This window comes from Scyliorhinus torazame, chromosome 3, assembly GCF_047496885.1.
Source record: "Scyliorhinus torazame isolate Kashiwa2021f chromosome 3, sScyTor2.1, whole genome shotgun sequence".
Lineage (NCBI taxonomy): Eukaryota > Metazoa > Chordata > Chondrichthyes > Carcharhiniformes > Scyliorhinidae > Scyliorhinus > Scyliorhinus torazame.
The window spans coordinates 261,954,834-261,977,972 of record NC_092709.1 but is presented as its reverse complement, the minus strand read 5'-3'; the positions used below and the strand labels follow the sequence as shown (position 1 = coordinate 261,977,972).

General features: G+C 50.0%; 1 protein-coding gene across 4 annotated transcripts in view; it reads left to right on the top strand.

Annotated features, from left to right (window-relative positions):
- The window catches only part of LOC140409078 (long-chain-fatty-acid--CoA ligase ACSBG2-like), a 278,888-nt gene that overhangs the window by 44,841 nt on the left and 210,908 nt on the right, over positions 1 to 23,139 (top strand). For all 4 annotated transcript variants that reach the window (XM_072497172.1, XM_072497171.1, XM_072497170.1 and 1 more), the window contains exons 3-5: positions 3,689 to 3,915; positions 16,761 to 17,017; positions 17,418 to 17,506. In XM_072497172.1, the coding sequence (XP_072353273.1) occupies positions 3,762 to 3,915; positions 16,761 to 17,017; positions 17,418 to 17,506 (500 nt within the window). In that variant the 5' untranslated portion in view covers positions 3,689 to 3,761. The remainder of the gene's footprint in view (positions 1 to 3,688; positions 3,916 to 16,760; positions 17,018 to 17,417; positions 17,507 to 23,139) is intronic.

Here is a 23,139-nt window from a genome sequence, read left to right as displayed (position 1 = left end):
TTACACATATGTGAGAAATATGAGAATGACTAGAGCGAGGGTAGGTCCGATCAAGGGCAGAAGCGGGAGATTGCGTATTGAGTTTGAAGAGATAGGAGAGATCTTGAACGAGTACTTTTCTTCAGTATTTACAAATGAGAGGCGCCATATTGTTGGAGAGGACAGTGTGAAACAGACTGTTAAGCGCAAGGAAATACTTGTTAGGAAGGAAGACGTGTTGGGCATTTTGAAAAACTTGAGGATAGACAGGTCCCCCGGGCCTGACGGGATATATCCAAGGATTCTATGGGAAGCAAGAGATGAAATTGCAGAGCCGTTGGCAATGATCTTTTCGTCCTCACTGTCAACAGGGGTGGTACCAGGGGATTGGAGAGTGGCGAATGTCGTGTCCCTGTTCAAAAAAGGGAATAGGGGTAACCCTGGGAATTACAGGCCAGTTAGTCTTACTTCGGTGGTAGGCAAAGTAATGGAAAGTGTACTGAGGGATAGGATTTCTGAGCATCTGGAAAGACACTGCTTGACTAGGGATAGTCAGCAGGGATTTGTGAGGGGTAGGTCTTGCCGTAGAAGTCTTATTGAATTCTTTGAGGAGGTGACCAAACATGTGGATCAAGGTAAAGCAGTGGATGTAGTGTACATGGATTTTAGTAAGGCATTTGATAAGGTTTCCCATGGTAGGCTTCTGCAGAAAGTGAGGAGGCATGGGATAGTAGGAAATTTGGTCAGTTGGATAACAAACTGGCTAACCGATAGAAGTCGGAGAGTGGTGGTGGATGGCAAATATTCAGCCTGGATCCCAGTTACCAGTGGCGTACCGCAGGGATCAGTTCTGGGTCCTCTGCTTTTTGTGATTTTCATTAATGACTTGGATGAGGGAGTTGAAGGGTGGGTCAGTAAATTTGCAGACGATACGAAGATTGGTGGAGTTGTGGATAGTGAGGAGGGCTGTTGTCGGCTGCAAAGAGACATAGATAGGATGCAGAGCTGGGCTGAGAAGTGGCAGATGGAGTTTAACCCTGAAAAATGTGAGGTTGTCCATTTTGGAAGGACAAATATGATTGCGGAATACAGGGTTAACGGTAGGGTTCTTGGCAATGTGGAGGAGCAGAGAGATCTTGGGGTCTATGTTCATACATCTCTGAAAGTTGCCACTCAAGTGGATAGAGGTGTGAAGAAGGCCTATGGTGTGCTAGCGTTCATTAGCAGAGGGATTGAATTTAAGAGCCGTGAGGTGATGATGCAACTGTACAAAACCTTGGTAAGGCCACATTTGGAGTACTGTGTACAGTTCTGGTCACCTCATTTTAGGAAGGATGAGGAAGCTTTGGAAAAGGTGCAAAGGAGAATTACCAGGATGTTGCCTGGAATGGAGAGTAGGTCTTACGAGGAAAGGTTGAGGGTTCTAGGCCTTTTCTCATTAGAACGGAGAAGGATGAGGGGTGACTTGATAGAGGTTTATAAGATGATCAGGGGAATAGATAGAGTAGACAGTCAGAGACTGTTTCCCTGGGTGGAACAAACCATTACAAGGGGACATGAATTTAAGGTGAATGGTGGAAGATATAGGGGGGATGTCAGAGGTAGGTTCTTCACCCAGAGAGTAGTGGGGGCATGGAATGCACTGCCTGTGGAAGTAGTTGAGTCGGAAACATTAGGGACCTTCAAGCAGCTATTGGATAGGTACATGGATTACGGTAGAATGATATAGTGTAGATTAATTTGTTCTTAAGGGCAGCACGGTAGCATAGTGGTTAGCACAATTGCTTCACAGCTCCAGGGTCCCAGGTTCGATTCCGGCTTGGGTCACTGTCTGTGCGGAGTCTGCACATCCTCCCCGTGTGTGCGTGGGTTACCTCCGGGTGCTCCGGTTTCCTCCCACAGTCCAAAGATGTGCAGGATAGGTGAATTGGCTATGATAAAGTGCCTTTAGTAACCAAAATTGCCCTTAGTGTTGGGTAGGTTTACTGGGTTATGGGGATAGGGTGGAAGTGTTGACCTTGGGTAGGGTGCTCTTTCCAAGAGACGGTGCAGACGTACGGGCCAAATGGCCTCCTTCTGCACTGTAAATTCTATGATAATGTATGAAAGGGATTGAGGTTCATAAGGAGAAGGTGTTAGCAATTCTGGAAAGCGTGAATATAGATAAGTCCCATGGGCCGAATGGGATTTGTCTTCGGATTCTGGGAAGCTAGGGAGGAGATTGCAGAGCCTTTGGCTTTGATCTTTATGTCGTCATTGTCTATAGGAATAGTGCCAGAAGACTGGAGTATAGCAAACGTTGTCCCCTTGTTCAAGAAGGGGAGTAGAGACAGCCCCGGTAACTATAGACCAGTGAGCCTTACTTCTGTTGTGGGCAAAGTCTTGGAAAGAATTATAAGAGATAGGATTTATAATCATCTAGAAAGGAATAATTTGATTAGGGATAGTCAACACGGTTTTGTGAAGAGTAGGTCGTGCCTCTCAACCTTATTGAGTTCTTTGAGAAGGTGACCAAGCAAGGTAAAGCAGTTGATGTGGTGTCATTGGATTTCAGTAAAGCATTTGATAATGTTCCCCATGGTAGGCTATTGCAGAAAATATAGAGGCATACGATTGAGGGTGATTTAGCAGTTTGAATCAGAAATTGGCTAGCTGGAAGAAGACCGAATGGTGGTTGATGGGAAATGTACAACCTGGTGTTCAGTTACTAGTGGTGTACCACAAGGATCTGTTTTGGGGCCACTGCTGTTTGTCATTTTTATAAATGACCTGGAGGAGGGTGTAGAAGGATGGGTGAGTAAATTTGCAGATGACACTAAAGTCAGTGGAGTTGTGGACAGTGCGGAAGGATGTTGCAGGTTACAGAGGGACATAGATAAGCTGCAGCGCTGGGCTGAGAGGTGGCAAATGGAGTTTAATGCAAAGAAAGTGTGAGGTGATTCATTTTGGAAGGAGTAAAAGGAATACAGGGTAATGGGAAGATTCTTGGTAGTGTGGATGAGCAGAGAGATCTGTGTTCATTTACATAGATCCCTGAAAGTTGCCACCCAGGTTGATAGGGTTGTTAATAAGACGTACGGTGTGTTAGCTTTTATTGGTAGAGGGATTGAGTTTCGGAGCCATGAGGTCATGTTGCAGCTGAACAAAACTCTGGTACGGCTGCATTTGGAGTATTGCGTGCAATTCTGGTCGCCGCATTATAGGAAGGATGTGGAAGCATTGGAAAGGGTGCAGAAGAGGTTTAACAGGATGTTGCCTGGTATGGAGTGAAGATCTTATGAGGAAAGGCTGAGGGACTTGAGGCTGTTTTCGTTAGAGAGAAGAAGGTTAAGAGGTGACTTAACAGAGGCATACAAGATGATCAGAGGATTGGATAGGGTGGACAGTGAGAGCCTTTTTCCTCGGATGGTGATGTCTTGCACAAGGGGACATGGCTTTAAATTGAGAGAAGATAGATATAGGACAAATGTCAGAGGTAGGTTCTTTCCTCCGAGAGTAGTAAGGGCGTGGAATGCTCTGCCTGCAACAGTAGTGGACTCGCCAACATTAAGGACGTTTAAATGGTCATTGGATAAACATATGGATGATTATGGAATAGTGTAGATGGGCTTTAGATTGGTTTCACAGGTCGGCGCAACATCGAGGGCCGAAGGGCCTGTACTACATTGTAATGTTCTATGTTCTTTGTTCTTTTGTACAACGGTAAAAGCGAGGAAAAGTTCCAACAGAGTATAGATGAAAAACAACACTGAATTCTAGATCAAGTGGAAACACCATTAGGAATGGAAATCCAAAACGACTCTCCTGTAAATCCCAAGCAAGTGACTTCAGCTCAGGAAAGAGGGAATCCTGCAGATGTGGCACAATCTGGAGATTTCAACAACTCAAACTCGAAGAAGAAAAAAGCTCCTGACACAGAAGGTGGAACAGCTAAAGGTAGCTTTGTTCTGAATGCTTTCCAACCAACATAAAATTGTGATAATTCTTGCCTTTTTTTAAACACATCTCTTTAAAATAGGTAACTACACTGATTTAAAAAAAATAGCATGCTATTTATGCGATGGTCGTGAGATCTTTGGGGAAATTCCCTACACTGTATTTTTATTTCTTCAATTGTGCTCGATAATGCTTTCTAGTTGAATAAATACTACAGTTGAATAAATACTAGTCGAATACTACAGCGAAGAAGAGGCCATTCGGCCCATCGAGTCTGCACCGACGCTTGAAAGGCCCTGACGTGCCCACCTAATCCCACTTGTCAGCACTTGGTCCATAACAACAACAACAGAAATGTGGCTGCAAAAATAAGGTGGGAGTAAAGCCCCTTTGAACTGTTTGTTTGCTGGGCCCCTTCTGGGCTGAGGGCCAGACCCTGCCCAGTTCTCCCAACTGTCAGGCCTTCCTCATTCCATCTGGTGAGCTTGTTCCAGGGCGGGGATACCAAGTGGTTGCTGGGCCCCTCCTCGGCTGAAGACACCATACACGTGCCACCTTCCTGTTGTTTTTTTTCCTTCCCTCCTTCTTTCCTTCTCTCCTTCCTTCCTTCCTCTCTCCTTCCTGCAGGCAGTTCAGCAGCAACCAGCACTGGAAACAGCACTCAGCGACAGAGACTGAGAGAGCAGTTGCAGCCACTCCAGGTGACCTAAAAGCTGGACATAAGGTGCTACGCTCAACCCACCGTCACCATAGAGGTGTGCGTTCGTGCGACGGCCGGGGCCGTTGACCCCTTGGCCATTGTGGGCCTCTCAGCCATTCTGGGCGCCTCTCGCACGTACAGGAAAGTTGTGTTCTTCCTGAGGGCCGAGAGGGCTGTCCATCTCATGCTTGAATATGGGCTTGCGGTGGGCGGGACCTACATGGCGGTGGACCCTCTTGAGGCCACCGCCGAAAAGGTCATATTGTCCAATGCCTGCCCACGGAGCTCCTTCTCCCCCATCTCCAACTACTGGGGGAGGTTCGTTCTGAGGTGGCACCGCTCCATCTCGGCCTGAAGGATGCTCTCTTCAGGCACATCTACTCCTTCCGGCACCAGGCTTTCATCCGCCTGGCCCAGGAGGATGTATTCGAGGTCTCCCATCTAGGGGAGACCTTCCGCATTTTCTGGTCTGCGGATCGCATGGTGTGCCACGCCTGCAAGAAGATGTGGCACGTGCGGAAGAACTATCCCGCTTCCAAAGCCACCACTGACACCAAGGCGGCTACGGGTGGCATCGCTGCCTCCTCTCCCTCCATTGGCATTACCACCCCGACCCCACAAGGGAACACCGTGCTGGCGCCTACTGGCCAGGCGGCTGCCGGCGTGGAGGAGGGAGGGCACCCACCAGGCCGCAAGGCCCAAAAGAAGGCAAAATGAGGAATGGCTCCAAATGCCCCCGACCCCATCAGCCTAGGGAGCCCTGCGCCCCGGAACTCCGACCTGGGGGTGACCGCTGATACTCAAGCTCATCTTGGATCCATTGATGCCTCAGTGTCGGGTACTGGGCCCTGCGTCGTTCTGGCGCGGGCCAGCAAGGGGGAGGGCGGTGATGCGCGCGCTCCCAGGCTGGCACGGAAGGCGCCAACATCTCAAACTCTGGGGCAGTGTGTGGAAGGAAAGGGGAGGCGATGTGAGGATGGAGGTTTCTTCATCGCAGGCCACCCCCCGCAAGCGGCGCCACTCCATGGAGGCGGGGGGAGAGAAACATCATGCCCCCCTCCGGTGTGGAGAGGGTGGCGCCCTGACCCCTGCCCCTTGACATTAAACCACGCCCCCGGAAGAGACTAGCCAAAGTCCATCATCTTTCGACCCTGAGCTGTCGCAGCCCCCCCGAGCAGGACGCCTCGGTGCTGGGTGCCAGCGAGAGCCCCAAGGGCTCTATCCACCTGATGCCATTTTGCACCCCAGAGGTTTTCCTTTTCGCAACATTGGAGGACTGTGGTGGCTCCCTGACATCAGGATCATTGGGCGGTAGTGGAGAGGAGAGGCCCCCCCCCCCCCCCCCCCCCCCCGGCATCCCAGCCTCCGATGTCGGGCGTCCCCATCTCCAGCCCGGAGCTTTTTCCGTAACTGTTCCCGTGTCTACCCGGTGGCCCGGCGTCGCAAGAGGAGGGGAGGTCTGAGCTGCCGCCTCTCTCTGACCTGATACCCCAAGAGGAGCCTTCGAGGAACTTGTCTGTCGACCATCTGGGGGGGTGGGACCGCGGCAGACTCCGGGCTGGTTGCTGGGACCCGGAGTGTGGCGAAAAACCCGGTCCCAGACAGCGACTGCCCGGCGGAGGACGGCTGCTCGATGGGGGGATTATTTTGGGTCCAGCTGCAGCGAGATGGTGGACTCCCTCGTGCCCGACACCGAGCCGCCCCTTATCCCCCGAGGGGAACTCCAGGATTTTTTGCATGCAAATCGCGGTTGCCGAAACAGAGTGCAGCTAGCCCTTGATCAGTGGTTGGACATGGCGCTGCTCATCCGGTCTTCCTGCGCCTACGTTAAAGAGGCGGGAGACGCGGATGCCTCTGAGCAGCGCTGGCAGAAGGTTTCCCTCGCTGGACTCCTGAGGGAGCAGAGGGGCCTACGCTCCTCTGCCCCTTGCGAGCACTGAAAAGGTGAAGGTAGCACTTTACACTGACATGGAGGTGACCATAGCCAGCCTCAACATTAACGGCAGCAGGGATGCGCTCCGCAGGTTCCAGAACTTCTCAGTCCTCCGGGAAGGGAAGTATGCAGCGTGCTTCCTGCAAGAAACACACACCGCTCCGGGAGACACAGCCACATGGCTCCTGGAGTGGCGAGGCGGGGTCTACATGAGTCCCCTAACCTCCTGTTTAGGCAGGGTGGCTAGCTTGTTGGCTCCGCAGTTTCAGCTGGAGATCTTGGGGGTCAAGGAGCCAGTGCCAGGCCGGTTGCTGCACCGGGCGGTCCGCAAGGGGGTCGAGGCACTTCACTTTGTGCCAGCAGCCGACAACTTTCTTCGAACAAGTGTCCACTTATCTTGGCACCATCGCCGTGGGTGAGTGCATCATCCTGCAGGGGGGATTTCAATTGCACCCTCGGGACAAAGGACCAACTTGGTACCCAGTGCAGCTCTTGTGCAGTGGTGAAGTTAAGGAACCTGGTCGGATACTGTGACTTGGTGGACGTCTGGCGGACTCTCCATCCTGACACCTGCGTCTTCACATTTGTGAGGCCTGGGGTTGGAGCGTCCAGAATTGACCGTGCTACATTTCAAGGACTTACCTGCCCCCTTGTCCCAACAGCATCTGTGCAGCAGGTGCCGTGCTCGGACCACCGTCTCGTGTGGACGGCGCTCGCCCTGTCTCTCGCTCAGTCACGGTCCGCGTACTGGCATTTTAACAAACTGCTGTTGGAGGGCGAGCAGCTTCGTCACTTCTGGATCGGCTGGAGAAGGAAGCGGGGAGGCTTCCTCTCTTTGAGGCTCTGGTAGGATGTGGGCAAGACTCACTTCTGTCAGGAGTATGCAAGGGGGCCAACAAAGAGGCAGAAATCCAGGGACGAGGAGTTGGAGAAGGAGATGCTCGACCTGGAGTCTCGTCTCGGCCAGCCCGATGAGGACTCGGCCCTGCGGCTGGTGAACAGTGAGAAGAAGGGTGCACTACAGCGTTGCAGCTGCACTACTGCACTACAGCTGCAACTTGTCGGGTCCCGGAGCGCGTATGTGAGGTCGCGGATCCAGATCCTCACGGACATGGACCGCGGCTCCCCCTTCTTCGGGGGACCTGCGGGGTCCGTCAGCAGCTCCCTCTTCTCTCCGGATCCGTCCAGCGAGTATGCTTGTAGTGTTTTGTGGGAGGACCTACTGCAGGTCGGCCCGGAAGGCACTGGGAGGCTTGATACCCCTACAAGCCTGGGGGAGCTGCCGGCACCCTCGACGGCCTGTCCAGTGGCAAAACCTCAGGGCTGGACGGCCTGACCGTGGAGTTCTTCAGGGCGTTTTGGGACATCTTGGGGAGTGACGATGCAAGAGTCCTGAAGGAAAGTATCGCGACCGGGGAAATGCCCACCTCATGGCGCAGATCCCTTGCTGGCAAAGAGGGGGGATCTCTGCCATCTTAAAAATTGGCATCCGGTCTCCCTCCTCAGCACGGATTATAACATTTTCACTAAGGCGATGTGTTTGCGCCTTGGCACTGTGCTGGACCACGTGATCCACCCTGACCAGTCCTACACGGTCCCGGGCCGCACAATCCACAAAAACATCCATCTGGTCTGGGACCTGGTCCAACATTCCCAGAGGGCTGGTATGTTGAGCGCCTTCTTGTCCCTTGATCAAGAGAAGGCGTTCGACAGGGTGGATCAAGGCCAAGCATTCGGGTTCGGGATGCAATTTGTCGCCCGGATCCGACTATGTACACTGCTGCAGAGTGTCTCGTTAATGGGTTCCTGATGGCGTCCCTTCAATTTGGGAGAGGAGTGCGTCAGGGCTGCCCTTTGTCTGGCCAACTTTATTCTATTTGCATGGAGCCTTTCCTGCGCCTCCTGCAGATGAGGTTGTTGGGACAGCTTCTGCGCGGGCCAGGCATTGGGGTGGCCCTTTCGGCTTGCGCTGATGATGTGTTCCTCATGTTTACCGACCCTGCTGACCTGCGGAGGATGAGAGACACCAGGCTGTGTACTCCGACGCGTCCTCTGCCAGGATCAACTGGGCCAAATGTTCTGGACTCCTGGTCGGTCTGTGATAGATGGACCCCCGCCCAGAGGAGCTCGGGCTTTTCACCTGGAGCCGGACCGGCCTCCTCTACTTGGGAGTCCATCTTTGCCCGGCTGAGGAATCCTGGCCGGCTAACTGGCAAGAGCTGGAGACCAAGGTCACCGTTCGCTTGAGACGCTGGACAGACTGCTCTGAGTGCTATCTTACAGGGGTCGAGTTCTTGTCATAAACCAGCTGATAGCCTCCATGTTGTGGTATCGGCTGGTCACTTTGACCGCTCCCACTGACTTTGTCACGAAGATCCAGAGAATGCTTGTAGAGTTCTTCTGGGACAAGAGACTGCACTGGGTCACTGCTGGGACAAGAGACTGCACTGGGTCGGTACAGTGGATCCGAGTCGCCCGCTTAGGGAGGACGGCCAGGCACTGGCGTGCCTTCACACCCAGGTGGCTAGCTTCCGTCTTCTGCAGACCCTGCAGCAATACCTTTACGTTGAGCCCCCTCCACGATGGTGTGCCGGACCCAATGGCACTCGCTTTTGTAGAATGCGCAGGTGTGCGGTGGTAACCCGTCTGGGCGAACCCCTGCCCGGATGGAATTCCCCAGGCCCCGAAAACTCCCTCTGGGCTAGTGCCCCACAATCCTAGCCACCTCGCAGAAATACCCTCTACCTTTTCGTACTGTGTGGAGGAGTTTCCTGTATGGTCTGCTGCTGCACACCCTTCAACTCCTTACCCTAGCCTGTCATCCGGACACACCGTGGCGTGCCTTGTTGCCAACCGCAGCAGAGGTCCCCACTGGAGGTCCCTCTATGGAGGAGTCCTCCCGCTCAATCTTGGGAACCTGGGGTGGAGGGTGTTGCATGCAGCAGTGCTGTACAATCACCAATTGCACTGGCTCACAGATTCCCAAGAAGTCTGCCATTTTTGCGACCTTGTGGAACATGTCTTTGTTACATGTTTTAGGCTGCATTCCCTTTTTAGTTTTCTATCCAATCTTGTGCTGGAGTTCTGTTTGCACTTCAGATCCACGCTCCTGATCTATGGGCACTCGGTGCAGAGAGGGGTGGGGAAGGCGGAGGACCTCCTTGTGAACCTGCTCCTGGGCGTGGTGAAGCGCGCCATTTATAGGTCCAGGCAGCGGGCGACCGAGGGCGTCATCCAGCCAGACTGTCTGCCCCTCTTCCGCGGCTACATTCGTGGCCGGGTGTCCCTGGAAAGGGAGCATGTGGTGTCCCTGGGCATCATCGAGGCCTTCTGTGCCCGGTGGGCACCGCAGGGGTTGGGGTGCTTTATTGACCCCTTTAACTGCACTCACCGTTGATCTTTGTTATGTTTGGGCAGTGCCCCTAACAGGAGCGGCTCTTTTTTGTTTTGGCTTTGTTCCACAATTTATTTCCTTTCTTCTGTTTTGTTAGTGGACCTTAAAAGAGTGGCCCATCCACCAAACCTGCACATCTTTAGGTTGTGGGGGTGAAACCCACGCAGACACTGAGAGAATGTGCAAGCTCCACCCAGGTCCTCGGTGCCGTAGGAGACAGTGCTAACCACTGTCTCCTGGTGAGGGGCTGGTTTAGCTCACTGGGCTAAATCGCTGGCTTTTAAAGCAGACCAAGGCAGGCCAGCAGCACGGTTCGATTCCCGTACCAGCCTCCCCGAACAGGCGCCGGAATGTGGCGACTAGGGGCTTTTCACAGTAACTTCATTTGAAACCTACTTGTGACAATAAGCGATTTTCATTTCATTTCACTGCGCCACCGTGCGCCCATCCCAAATGCTGTTTTAAACTGTTACACTCTAAATTTCCACAACAAAAATAGTGTTTTGGAGTGGAATCCTGCATGATTTTTTAAATCTCCTCTTTTCCTCTCCTTTTTGCCCACAGAGTTTTTTACTCTGGGTGAAATTAATATAGTTATAGTTAGTTTAAACTAAAGTGGCAGGGGGATGGGAACCAATGCAGGAATTTGGACAGAAGAAGTGGGGACAGAAACAAAAGGCAGTAAGGGAAAAAGTGAAAGGCAGAGAAACCAAAGTCAAAAATCAAAAAGGGCCAAATACAGAGTACAGAGACTGTGGATAATTCGGCGAAGGGGTCCAGTAAGGCTAGGAGAAATAAAACACGGAGTGTGTGCAAAACATGACCTGACAGATGGTCTGAAAAAGCAGGACAGAGAGCAAGGGAAGTTCAGATTAAACTGCACTTAGCCCCTTGCAATGAAATAACGGGCAAGGCAATGAACTCGAGGCATGGATGGGTACATGGGACTGGGATATTATAACTATGACTGAGACATGGCTAAGGGAGGGGCGGGACTGGCAGTTCAATGTTCCAGGATATAGATGCTATGGGAAGGATAGACACGAGGCCAGAGAGGAGGGGGTGTTGAATTTTTGATTAGGGAGACTATAACAGTAGTACTGAGAGGAGAGATATCCAAGGATTCGTCCACTGAGTCTAACACAATGGTTAGCACTGTTGCTTCACAGCACCAGGGTCCCAGGTTCGATTCCTGGCTTGGGTCACTGTCTGTGTGGCGTCTGCACCTTCTCTCTGTGTCTACGTGGGTTTCCTCCGGGTACTCCGGTTTCCTCCCGCAAGTCCCGAAAGACGTGGTTTTAGGTCATTTGGACATTCTGAATTCTCCCTTTCTGTACTCAAACAGGCGCCGGAGTGTGGTGACTAGGGGCTTTTCACAGTAACTTCATTGCAGTGTAAATGTAAGCCTACTTGTGACACTAATAAAGATTATTATATGGGTAGAACTGAAAAATAAAAGTGAGAGATCACTTTGATAGGATTGTACTATAGGCCCCCTAATAGTCGGCGGGAAATTGAGGAGCAAATATGTAAGGTGATTACAGGTGGCTGCATGAAAAATAGGGTGGTAATAGTTGGGGACTTCGTTTTCCCAACATTGACTGGGACAGCCATAGCATTAGGGGCTTGGATGGAGAGAAATTTGTTGAGTGTATTCAGAAGGAATTTCTCATTTTGACTAGAGAGGGGACTTCTCAATAAGGAAGGGCACGTGGCAGAAGTGTTAGTGAGGGATAACTGTGCGACAAGTGACCATAAAGATAGCTATGGAGAATGATAAGTCTGGCCCAAAAGTTAAAATTCTAAAATGGGGCAAGGCCAATTTTGATGGTATTGGGCAGGAACTTTCAAAAGTTGATTGGGGGTGTCTGTTGTCAGGCAAAGAGACGGCTGGTAAGTGAGGCTTTCAAAAGTGTGTTCACCAGAGTTCAGGGTAAGCACATTCCTTTTAGAATGAAGGGCAAGGCTGGTAGAAGTAGGGAACCCTGGATGACTCTGGGTATTGAGGCCCTGGTCAAAAAGAAGAAGGAGGGATATGACATGCATTGGCAGCTGGGATCAAGTGGATCCCTTGAAGAGTATAGAGGTTGTCGGAGTAGAGTTAAGAGACAAATCAGGAGGGCAAAAAGGGGACATGAGATTGCTTTGGCAGATAAGGCAAAGGAGAATCCAAAGAACTTCTACAAATACATAAAGGGCAAAAGAGTAACGAAGGAGAGAGTAGGGCATCTTAAGGATCTACAAGGTCATCTATGTGCAGATACAGAAGAGATGGGTGAGATCCTAAATGAATATTTCTCATCTGTATTTACTGTTGAGAAAAACATGGATGTTGGGGAACTTGTGGAAATAAACAGTGATGCTTTGAGGAGTGTACATATTACAGAGAAGGATGTGCTGGAAGTCTTAAGTGCATCTAGGTAGATAAATCCCCAGTACCTGTATCCGAGGATGTTGCGGGAGGCTAGGGAGGAAATTGCAGGCCCCCTAGCAGAGATACTAGAATCATCAACAGCCACAGGTGAGCTGCCTGAAGATTGGAGGGTAGCAAATGCTGTGCCTTTATTTAAGAAGGGCTGCAGGAAAAAGCCTGGGAACTACAGACTGGTGAGCCTGGTATGTTGTTGCAAGATATTCTGAGAGACAAGATCTACAGGCATTTAGAGAGGCAAGGACTGGTTGGGGACAGTCAGCATGGCTTTGTGAATGGAATATTATGTCTCACAAATTTGGTTGAGTTTTTAGAAGGGGTAACCAAGACGGTAGCTGAGGGCAGTGCAGTCAACGTTGTCTACATGGACTTTAACAAAGCCTTTGACAAGGTATTGCATGGTAGATTGTTGAGGTTGTTGCTTAAATCTCACGAGATCCAGGGTGAGGTAGTCAATTTGATACAAAATTGGCTTGACGACAGAAGACCAAGGGTGTTGTAGAGGGTTGTTTTTCAAACTGGAGGCCTGTGACCAGTGGTGTGTCTCAGAGATCCGTGCTGGGTCCACTGTTATTTGTTATTTATATTAATGATTTGGATGAAAATGTAGGAGGCATGGTTAGTAAGTTTGCAGATGACACTAAGATTGGTGGCATAGCAGACAGTGAAAAGGTTATCTAGGATTGCAATGGGATCGTGATCAATTGGGCCAGTGGGCCGATGAATGGTAAATGGAGATTAATTTAGATAAATGTGAGGTGATGCATTTTGGTAGATCGAATCAGGGCAGGACCTACTCCGTTAATGGTAGGGAGTTGGGGAGAGTTATAGAACAAAGATATAGGAGTACAGGTTCATAGTTCCTTGAAAGTGGAGTCACAGGTGGAAAGGGTGGTGAAGAAGGCATTTGGCATGCTTGGTTTCATTGGTCTGAACATTGAATACAGGAGTTGGGACGTCTTGTGAAGTTGCACAAGACATTAGTAAGGCCACACTTGGGATACTGTGTACCGTTCTGGTCACCCTATTATAGAAAGGATATTATAAAATAATGAGGGGCATAGATAAGGTAGTCAACATATTTTCCTAAAGATAGAGGAAGAGGGCATAGTTTAAGCTAAGAAGGGAGAGATACAAAAGGGTCCAGAGGGGCAATTTTTTCACAGAAGTTAGTGAGTGTCTGGAACGAGCTGCCAGTGGCAGTAGTTGAGGCAGGTGCAATTTTGTCTTTTAAAAAGCAGTTAGAAAGCTGGATATAAAGGATTATGGGCCAAATTGGGACTAGCTTAGTGGTTAAAAACTGGACTGCATGGACAAGTTGAACCAAAGGGCCTGTTTCCATGCTGTAAACCTCAATGACTCTCTAGATTTCAGTTTTTGTGGGGCGACTGCAGAAGGTGGTGGAGCTTTCCTCCCAGGCGGAGAAGGCTGCGAGTCAAGGGGAGTTGTAGTAAGATATGTTCAAAATTATGAATGGTTTTAAGAGCTAATAAGGGGAAACAGTTTCAGTGGAAGAAGGGTAATAAGTGAAGGACACAGATTTAAAGTAATTGACAAAAGAACCAGAGGTAACACAATAGTTTTCTAAGCCGTGCATTCTTCGGAAAATAGGGAATGTACCGTTTGAAAGGTTGGTGGATGCAGGTTCAGTATTAGGCAGGATTCTCTTGTCTCCCAGCTGCCTGTTTCTCGGTGATGGGATTCTCTGCTCCCGCCGCTGTCAATGGGAATTCCAATTGATGTCCCCCTATGCCGCCGGAAAACCCACAGACTGGTGTTGTTGCCGGCGGGACCGGAGAATTCTGCTGCCCGCGAACTGCCAGAGAATCCTTGGTAAGTTCATAAAATATAGGAGCAGAATTTAGGCCATTTGTCCCATCGAGCCTGCTCCGCCATTCGATCATGGCTGATCTCATCCTGGCCTTAAATCCACCGTCCTGCCCGTTCTCCATAACCCTTTCACCCATTAGCAATTAAAAATCTGTCTACTTCCTCCTCACTGTCCCAGCATCCACCACACTCTGGGGTAGTGAATTCTGGCCATTAACTTTCAAAAGGGATTTGGATAAATGCTTGAAGGGAAAATGTTGCAGAGCTATGATGAAAGGGGAGGAGTGTGGGACTATTGATAGCCCTTTCAAAGAACTGGCACCTTTTGTGCTTTCCCATTCTACAATTCTTGCTGATACCCAAATGGGCGTATTAATTTTTCTTGGCTGTGCATTTCTGCTAATTCTGCATCCTTTGCAAGGGGCCCCAGTATAAGGGTCTGCTCCTGAGATAATATCAGCGGGAGGAGAGAATAGCACCTGAGTAGACTTGCAAAAAAAGTAACATCTATCTAAATGCAGTTCAATCCTGTTTACTACTCGTTATTTACTATGACCTTTTAGATGTGATGAGATTGCACCAAACATCTATTTCTATGTTTCCCAAACTGGCTCCCGCGGCTCTCACTCAGGGGTACTGAGGTCAGTTCAGCTGATTTAAAATTTTTTATAAAGTTCCTTCCAGATTGACCAAATACTTTGTGTTCGTTTTGTGGGTTACTACGGACAGACAAACTAGACAGCCTATTTGCAGCCGATGAACTGAGAAACTGGCCTCTGGATGAGCTGTAAATACGTCTTCTTCCTGGTTGTTTGGGGTGCCTGCTGTCCGGGTCGCCGGTCTCTCTCTCTCTCTCTCCGGGGTCGCCGGGAATTAATCTTCTCTTGGGTCTGCTGACACGCTTGCTTGCTGCACTTTTCTGCAGATTCTGGTTTCCCTGCGGCCTCTCGTGCTTCTGCTTCCTGGCATTATTTTCCCCTCTGTTGTCTGTGTGGGTGAGGGGATGAAGGAGTCCAGTTTTCCGGGCTAAATGCGGCCAAAAGTGCTTATTTGACTGTTTTCTGGAGGAGAGCCACCTGATGTGTGACTGCTCAGCACATCCCTGTCACCAGAAGTCATCTATCTCTGTCGTAAAGACACAGTGATTTGACCTCCAAAGCCCTCTGTGGTAAAGAGTTCCACAGATTCACCACCCACTGGCTGATGAAATTCCTCCTCATCTCTGTTTTAAAGGATCACTCCTTCAGACTGAGGCTGTGCCCTCGTGTTCTAATTTTTCCTACTAGTGGAAACATCTGCTCCACACCCACTCTATCCAGGCCTCTCCGTACCCTTTAAGTTTCAACAAGATCCCCCCCTCATCCTTCCTAACTCCCAACGAGCACAGACCCAGAGTCCTCAATTGCTCCTCCAGGGATCGTTCTTCTGAATCTCCTCTGGACCCTTTCCAAGGCCAGCACATCCTTATTAGATACGGGACCCAAAACTGCTCTCAATACTCCAAATTGGATCTGACCAGAGCCTTATACAGCCTCCGAAGTACATCCCTGCTCTTGTATTCTAGTCCTCTCGATATGAATACTAACATTGCATTTGCTTTAATAACTGCCAACTGAACCTGCACTTTGACAATCTTAAAATAGGACTCCTAAGTTCCTTTGCACTTCTGATTTCCTGAGCCTTTTCCCAATTAGAAAATAGTCTGTCTCCATTCTTCTTACCAAAGTGCATAACCTCACACTTTTAACATTGTATTCCATCTGCCACTTCTTTGCCCACTCTCCTAGCCTGTCCAAGTCCTTCTGCAACCCCCGCTGCTTCCTCAATACTACCTTTCCTTCTGAATATCTTTTTAATCATCTGCAGAATTAACAGTGCCTTCAGTTCCTTCTTCCTGATCATTAATGCATATTGTGAAAAGTTGTGGTCTCAACACCGACCCCTGAGGCACACCACGTCGCCAGCTGCCATCCTGAAAAAGACCTTTTATCCCCACTCTGTCTTCTGCCAGTCAGCCAATCCTCCCTCCATGCCAGTATCTTGCCCTTAACATCATGCGTTATGTCCATAGCTTCCTGCCATGTCTCTCCATCTAAATCTTCTGTTTTCCTATTCTTCCTGCCAAAGTAGATAGCTACACATTTTCCCACCATCTGCCAATTTTTTCCGCTTCATTCAGTTAAACTATCTATATTTTTCTGCAGATGTTTGAGCCTGGAATTTTGCCCCTGTAGCAGGAGTCTGGTAATCTCGTACGCCTGCTGCGAGAAACTCACCTGAATGGCAGGAACTTAACTCCCGGGCAGTGCTGGATAGAGTGGGGCAACAGGCTGCCAAGTGCTGAGGTTGGCTGTCTACAAGGCCTGCCTTGGTTACATTATTCAGTTATGCTTAGGCATTCGGCAATGAAACACTGTTTTGTGAATAACGTAAAAGATGTACAAGAAGTCATCTGTGTTAGTTGCCCAGAAAAGATGGACTGCTCAAGTCCCATAAGGTGAAATATTGCTTCTTCAGAATAGACAATTGTTTATGTGTCTTTGTTTGTTTACTTCAGGGACTATATTATCTATTAAACTCGCACCTGCAACTGACTTGTGGACCACACTCAAGAATGGTAGTGTTAAGCTCCGAATGGAGGAAACCTGTTGTGGTGGGGTGTCACCCCTAACAGTTACTCAGATGTTCCAGAAGACAGTAGACCTATGTGGTGACCATGTTGCTATAGGTTTTAAGCAGGAGAAACAATGGAAAACGCTGACCTTTGCACAATATTACGCCGAATGCAGAAAAGCAGCAAAAAGCTTTCTTAAGGCAAGCACCTTCTCTCTGTTTTAACATGATGCTCTAAGTGTAAGATGCTTAGTTTATAGAGGAAAAGTGCACAAATTTTCTGTTTTTAATCATCAGTTCTTTCCTAGTAAGCTGAATTCTTGATGAAAGAAGAGGTGAACTGTTATTCTTGGGATTTTGGCTGCAATGATAAAAATACACAGGTTTCTTAAGCACACATCTATATTAGTTTATTATAGAAATTTACCAGTATATTTTTACATAATTTTAAAGAAAGACATGTATTTGAATAGTGGTAACTTGTGACCTTGGGATGGTCTGAAGTGCTTTATAACCAATTCTTTTGAAGTGTATAAAACTTTTGTGATTGTATGAAATTTGAAGAGAATTAGGTAGTAAACTATCTGTTTTGTGTTGACAGCTTGGTCTCGAACGTTTCCATGGAGTTGGCATCCTGGGATTCAACTCTCCAGAGTGGTTAATAGCAAATGTAGGAGCAATTATGGCAGGGTATGCCTTTAGAAAATTGTAATTTAGTGATCTTAAGGAGCCTAATGGAGATTGCTGATTATTCTTGCAGCAATTGATTATAAACATCAATATATTTTGATTTTAAAAATGAATTGATCAAGAGACAAGAATTGGATATATTTGTATACTGTTTACCAGCATGGTGGCAGTGGTTAGCACAGCTACCTTACAGCTCCAGGGTTCCGGGTTCAATTCTGGCCTTGGGTGACTATCTGTGTGGTGTTTGCACGTTCTCCCTGTGTCAGCATGGATTTCCTCCTGGGTGCTCCAGGTTCCTCCCACAGTCCAAAGATGTGCAGGTTAGGTGGGGTTATGGGAATAGTGCAGGGGAGTGGGCCTGGTTAGGGTGTTTTTTTGGAGGTTTGGTGCAGACCTGATGGGCCCAGTGGCCCCCTTCACTGCAAGGATTCTATGTTTAGAGATTTTATGTCATTATTCAAATTACAATGTTAATGATGTGTTAATATTGCATGAATATTCTTTGTTATAAATTTGAATTAAAAATTGACCTGTACCCACAGATCAAAGGAAGGGTGTTTGTTCATATAATTTTAAGAACTTTTATTGTCACAAGTAGGCTTACATTAACACTGCAATGAAGTTTATTTTCAAAAGCCCCTAGTCGCCACATTCCGGCACCTGTTCGGGTACACCGAGGGAGAATTCAGAATGTCCAGAATTCAGCAGTTGGATGCATGCAGTTGTAGGAAAGGGTCATAGATAGCATAGCAGGTATAGAGATGTGGTCACATCCAAGTTGCAGGCAAAGAGATGGGTGACCACCAGAAGGGGCAGGCAGGCAGTCAGTGCAGGAATTCCCTGTGGTTTTCCCCTTCTTGAACAGGTATACCATTTTGGATTCTGTTGGGGGGAATAGCCTATCAGGGGAAAACAGCAGCAGCCAGAGCAGTGGCACCACGGCTGGCTCTGATGTTCAGCAGGGAGGGTCAAAGTGCAGAATAGCAATAGTCATAGGGGACTCTACAGTCAGGGGCACAGATGGGCACTTCTGTGGATGTGAAAGAGACTCCAGGATGGTATGTTGCCTCTCTGGTTGTCCCAGGATGTCTCAGAACGAGTAGCAGGGCATCCTGAAGGGGGAGGGCAAACAGGCAGAGGCTGTGGTACATATTGGTACTAACGACATAGGCAGGGAGGGTGATAAGGTCTTGCAGCAGGAATTCAGGGAGCTAGGCAGAAAGTTAAAAGACAGGATCTCTAGGGTTGTAATCTCCCTGTGTCACATGCCAGTGAGCCTAGAATTAGGAAGATAGAGCAGCTAAACAGGTGGCTAAACAGCTGGTGTGGGAGGGAGAGTTTCGGTTATCTGGACCACTGGGAGCTCTTCTGGAGCAGGGGTGACCTGTACAAGAAGGACGGGTTGCATCTAAACAGGAGAGGCATAAGTAACCTGGCCGCGAGGTTTCCAAGTGTCACACTGGAGGGTTTAAACTAGTATGGCAGGGGGGTGGGTACCGGAGCAATAGGTCAAAGGTGAAAAAATTGAGGGTGAACTAGGGAATAGGGCCAGTATGGCTCTGAGGAAGAGCAGACAGGGAGATGTTGCTGAAAATAGCAGGAGTGGTGGCCTGAAGTGCATATGTTTTAATGCAAGAAGTATAATAGGTAAGGCAGATGAACTTACAGCTTGGATAAGTACTTGGAACTATGATGTTGTTGCCACTACAGAGACCTGGTTGAGGGAAGGACAGGATTAGCAGCTAAACGTTCCAGGATTTAGATGTTTCAGGCGGCATAGAGGGGGAGGTAAAAGGGGCGGAGGGGTTGCGCTACTGGTTAGGGAGAATACCACAGCTGTACTGCGGGAGGACACCTCAGAGGGCAGCGAGGCTATATGGGTAGAGATCAGGAATAAGAATGGTGCAGTCACAATGTTGGGGGTTTACGACAGGTCTCCCAACAGCCAGCGAGGGATAGAGGAGCAAATAGGTGGACAGATTTTGGAAAGGAGTAAAAGCAACAGGGTTGTTGTGATGGGAGACTTTAACTTCCCCAATATTGACTTGGACTCACTTAGTGCTATGGGCTTGGACGTGTCAGAGTTTGTAAGGAACATCCAGGAGGGCTTAGTGATCCTCATAAGGCGAACTTGATTTTTTCCAAGCCGAGAAAACTTGCCATGTCCGACAGCCATACTTCGGTCTTTGGGGGCTTTGAGTCCCTCCAGGCCAACCGTATTCGTCGCCGGGGTACCTGGAAAGCAAAGGTCACAACGTCGGCCTCTATCCCCTCCTGGACTCCAGGGTCCTCCGACACCCCAAAAATCACCACCTCTGGACTCATCGCCACCCTTGTTTTCAGTACCCGGGACATGACGTCCGAAAATCCCTGCCAGTCCCCTCTGAGTTTTGGGCACGCCCAGAACATGTGGGCATGGTTTGCTGGTCCTCCTGCACATCGAGCACACTTGTCCTCCAGCCCAAAGAATTTACTCATCCGGGCCACCGTCATGTGGGCCCGGTGAACTACCTTGAACTGAATCAGGCCGAGCCTGGCACATGTTGCAGTTGCATTTACCCTCCTCAGAGCGTCTGTGCATACGCCTCCCTCCAACTCCCCACCAAGCTCCTCCACCCACTTGAGTTTCAGTTCCTCCGTCCCTGTGTCCTCCGCTCCCATACGCTCCTTATAAATATCCGAGACTCTCCCCCCTCCTACCTCGCCCCTGGAAACTACCCTGTCCTGGATCCCCCTTAGTGGAAGGCGTGGAAAGGACGGGACCTGTCTACGTACGAAATCCCGTACCTGCAAGTACCAAAAGTCATTTCCCCTTGCCAGCCTGAACTTCTCCAGTGCCCTCATGCTCGCGAAGCTCCCTTCCGGGAACGTGTCGCCCATCCTTCTCACCTCCGCCACGCTCGAAACCCGCTGTCCATCTTCCCCGGGGCAAATCGGTGGTTGTTGCATATTGGAACCAGACCAACGCTCCCACTTCCCCTGCATGCTTCCTCCATTGGCCCCAAATCCGCAGAGCCGTCACCACTATAGGGCTGGTGGAGTATCTGGCTGGCGGGAGTGGCAGAGGAGCCGTGACCAGGGCTGCCAAACCGGTGCCCCTGCACGAAGCAGCCTCCACCCTCTCCCAAACCGACCCCGTACCCACCATCCATTTCCTTATCATGGCTTTATTAGCCGCCCAGTAGTAGTTGCTGAGGTTTCGGCAACGCCAATCCCCCCTCGCTATGGTTCCGCTCCAGCATCCCCCTCTTTACCCGCGGGGACTTCCCCACCCAAACCAATCCCAGGATGATTTTATTGATCCTTTTAAAGAAGGACCGCGGAATGAAAATAGGGAGACACTGAAAAATATACAGGAATTTCTGGAGGATTGTCATCTTCACCATCTGTACTCTCCCGCTAGTGACAGCGGGAGCGCATCCCATCTCCGAAACTCGCTCCTCATTTGCTCCGCCAGCCTAGACAAGTTCAACTTGTGCATCCTGCCCCAGTCCCGCGCCACTTGTATCTCTAAATACCTAAAACTTTCGCAACCAGCCTAAACGGCAGCTCCCTCAACCTATTCTCCTGACCCCTCGCCTGCACCACAAACATCTCGCTCTTTGCCATGTTCAACTTGTACACCGAAAACCAACCAAATTCCCCTAGGATTTCCATAATCCCATCCATCCCTGCCACTGGATCCGACACGTACAAAAGCAGATCATCCGCATAGAGTGAGACCGTGTGTTCTACCCTCTCTCTTTTTCCCCCCCGACCATTCCCTTCCATCCCCTTGCTGCTCTCAGAGCAATTGCCAGCGGTTCTATGACCAACGCAAACAGCAATGGAGAGAGGGGGATCCCTGTCTTGTCCCACGGTATAGTGGAAAATACTCCGATGTCGTCCGGTTCATCCTTACACTAGCCTCCGGGCCTGATATAGCAGTCTAATCCAGTCCACAAAGCCTTCCCCAAACCCAAACCGTCCCAGCACCTCCCATAAATAGTCCCACTCCACCCGGTCAGAAGCCTTTTCAGCATCCATTGCCACCACTACCTCCACCTCTCTTCCCTCTGGGGGCATCATAATCACATTGAGTAGCCTTCTTAGGTTGGTTACCAGCTGCCTGCCCTTTACGAACCCCGTTTGGTCCTCCACAATCACGTCCGGTACACAGCCTTCGATTCTGGACGCCAGGATCTTGGCCAGAGGTTTAGCGTCAACATTAATCAAGGAGATTGGCCACAGGACCCACAGGCTTCCGGATCTTTATCCCGTTTTAATATCAGCGAGATGGTGGCTTGCGACTTCGTCGGGGGTAACACCCCCTTGTCCCTTGCCTCGTTAAACACCCTAACCAGCACCAGCCCCACGATCCAGAGAACGTTTTGTAGAACTCCACTGGATACCTGTCCGGCCCCGAGGCTTTACCCGACTGCATGGCCTTCAGGCCCCCCATTACTACTTCAGCCCTAATCGGGGCCCCCAGCCCCTCTACCATCCCCCTGCCCACCTTTGGGAAGGACAGCCCATCTAAGAAGCGCCTCATCCACTCCGGCCCCGTGGGGGATTCTGAGGTATATAGCTTGCTGTAAAAGTCCCTGAATACCCTGTTCAATCCTGCCGGGTCTCCAACCCGGTTCCCTGCCCGTCCACCACCGTCCCTATTTCCCTGGCCGCCTCCCTCTTCCTAAGTTGCTGTGCAAGCGTTCTGCTGGCTTTCTCCCCATACTCGTACACTGCGCCCCTTGCCTTTCTGAGCTGCTCTACTGCCTTCCCAGTGGATAGTGCCCCCAGCTCCACCTGCAGTCACCGTCGTTCCCCAAGTAACTCTGCCCTCGGGGACTCCGCATATTCCATGTCCGTCCGTATCATCTCCTGAACCAGTCTGTCCATTTCCGCCCTGTCCGTTCTGTCCCTATGGGCTCGGATTGAGATCAGTTCCCCTCTCACCACCGCCTTCAGCGGCTCCCAGAGCACCGCTGCTGAGACTTCCCCTGTATCGTTGGCCTGCAGGTAGTTCTGCATGCATTTCCCCACTCTCTCACACCCCCCCTTACCTGCCAACAATCCCACCTCTAACCTCCATTGTGGACGCTGGTAACTCTCTTTGCAGACCTGCAGGTTGACCCAATGTGGAGCAAGGTCCGAAATAGTGATCTCTGAGTATTCTGTATCCCTCACCCCCTCCAAAACGTCCCTACTCATAATAAAGAAGTCAATACGCGAATAAACCTTGTGAACATGTGAATAGAACGCGACCTCCTTCCCCGGCGGCCGACTGATTCTCCAGGGGTCTAACCCCCCCCCCCATTTGTTCCATGAACCCCATCAGTTCCCTTGCCATTGCCGGGACCCTGCCTGTTCTGGAGCACGACCGATCCAGGCCGGGATCAAGGACTGTATTGAAGTCCACTCCCATAATCAGCTTGTGCGAATCCAAGTCGGGGATTTTCCCCAGCAGCCTTTTGGTGAAATCTACATCATCCCAGTTTGGAGCGCAAACATTCACTAGGACCACCCTCACCCCCTCGAGCTTCCCCGCACCATGAGAAATCTATCACCCCCATCCGCAACTGTGCTGTCTGCCTCAAATTTAACCAGTTTGTTAATCATGATCGCGACCCCCCTGGTCTTAGCGTCAAGCCCCG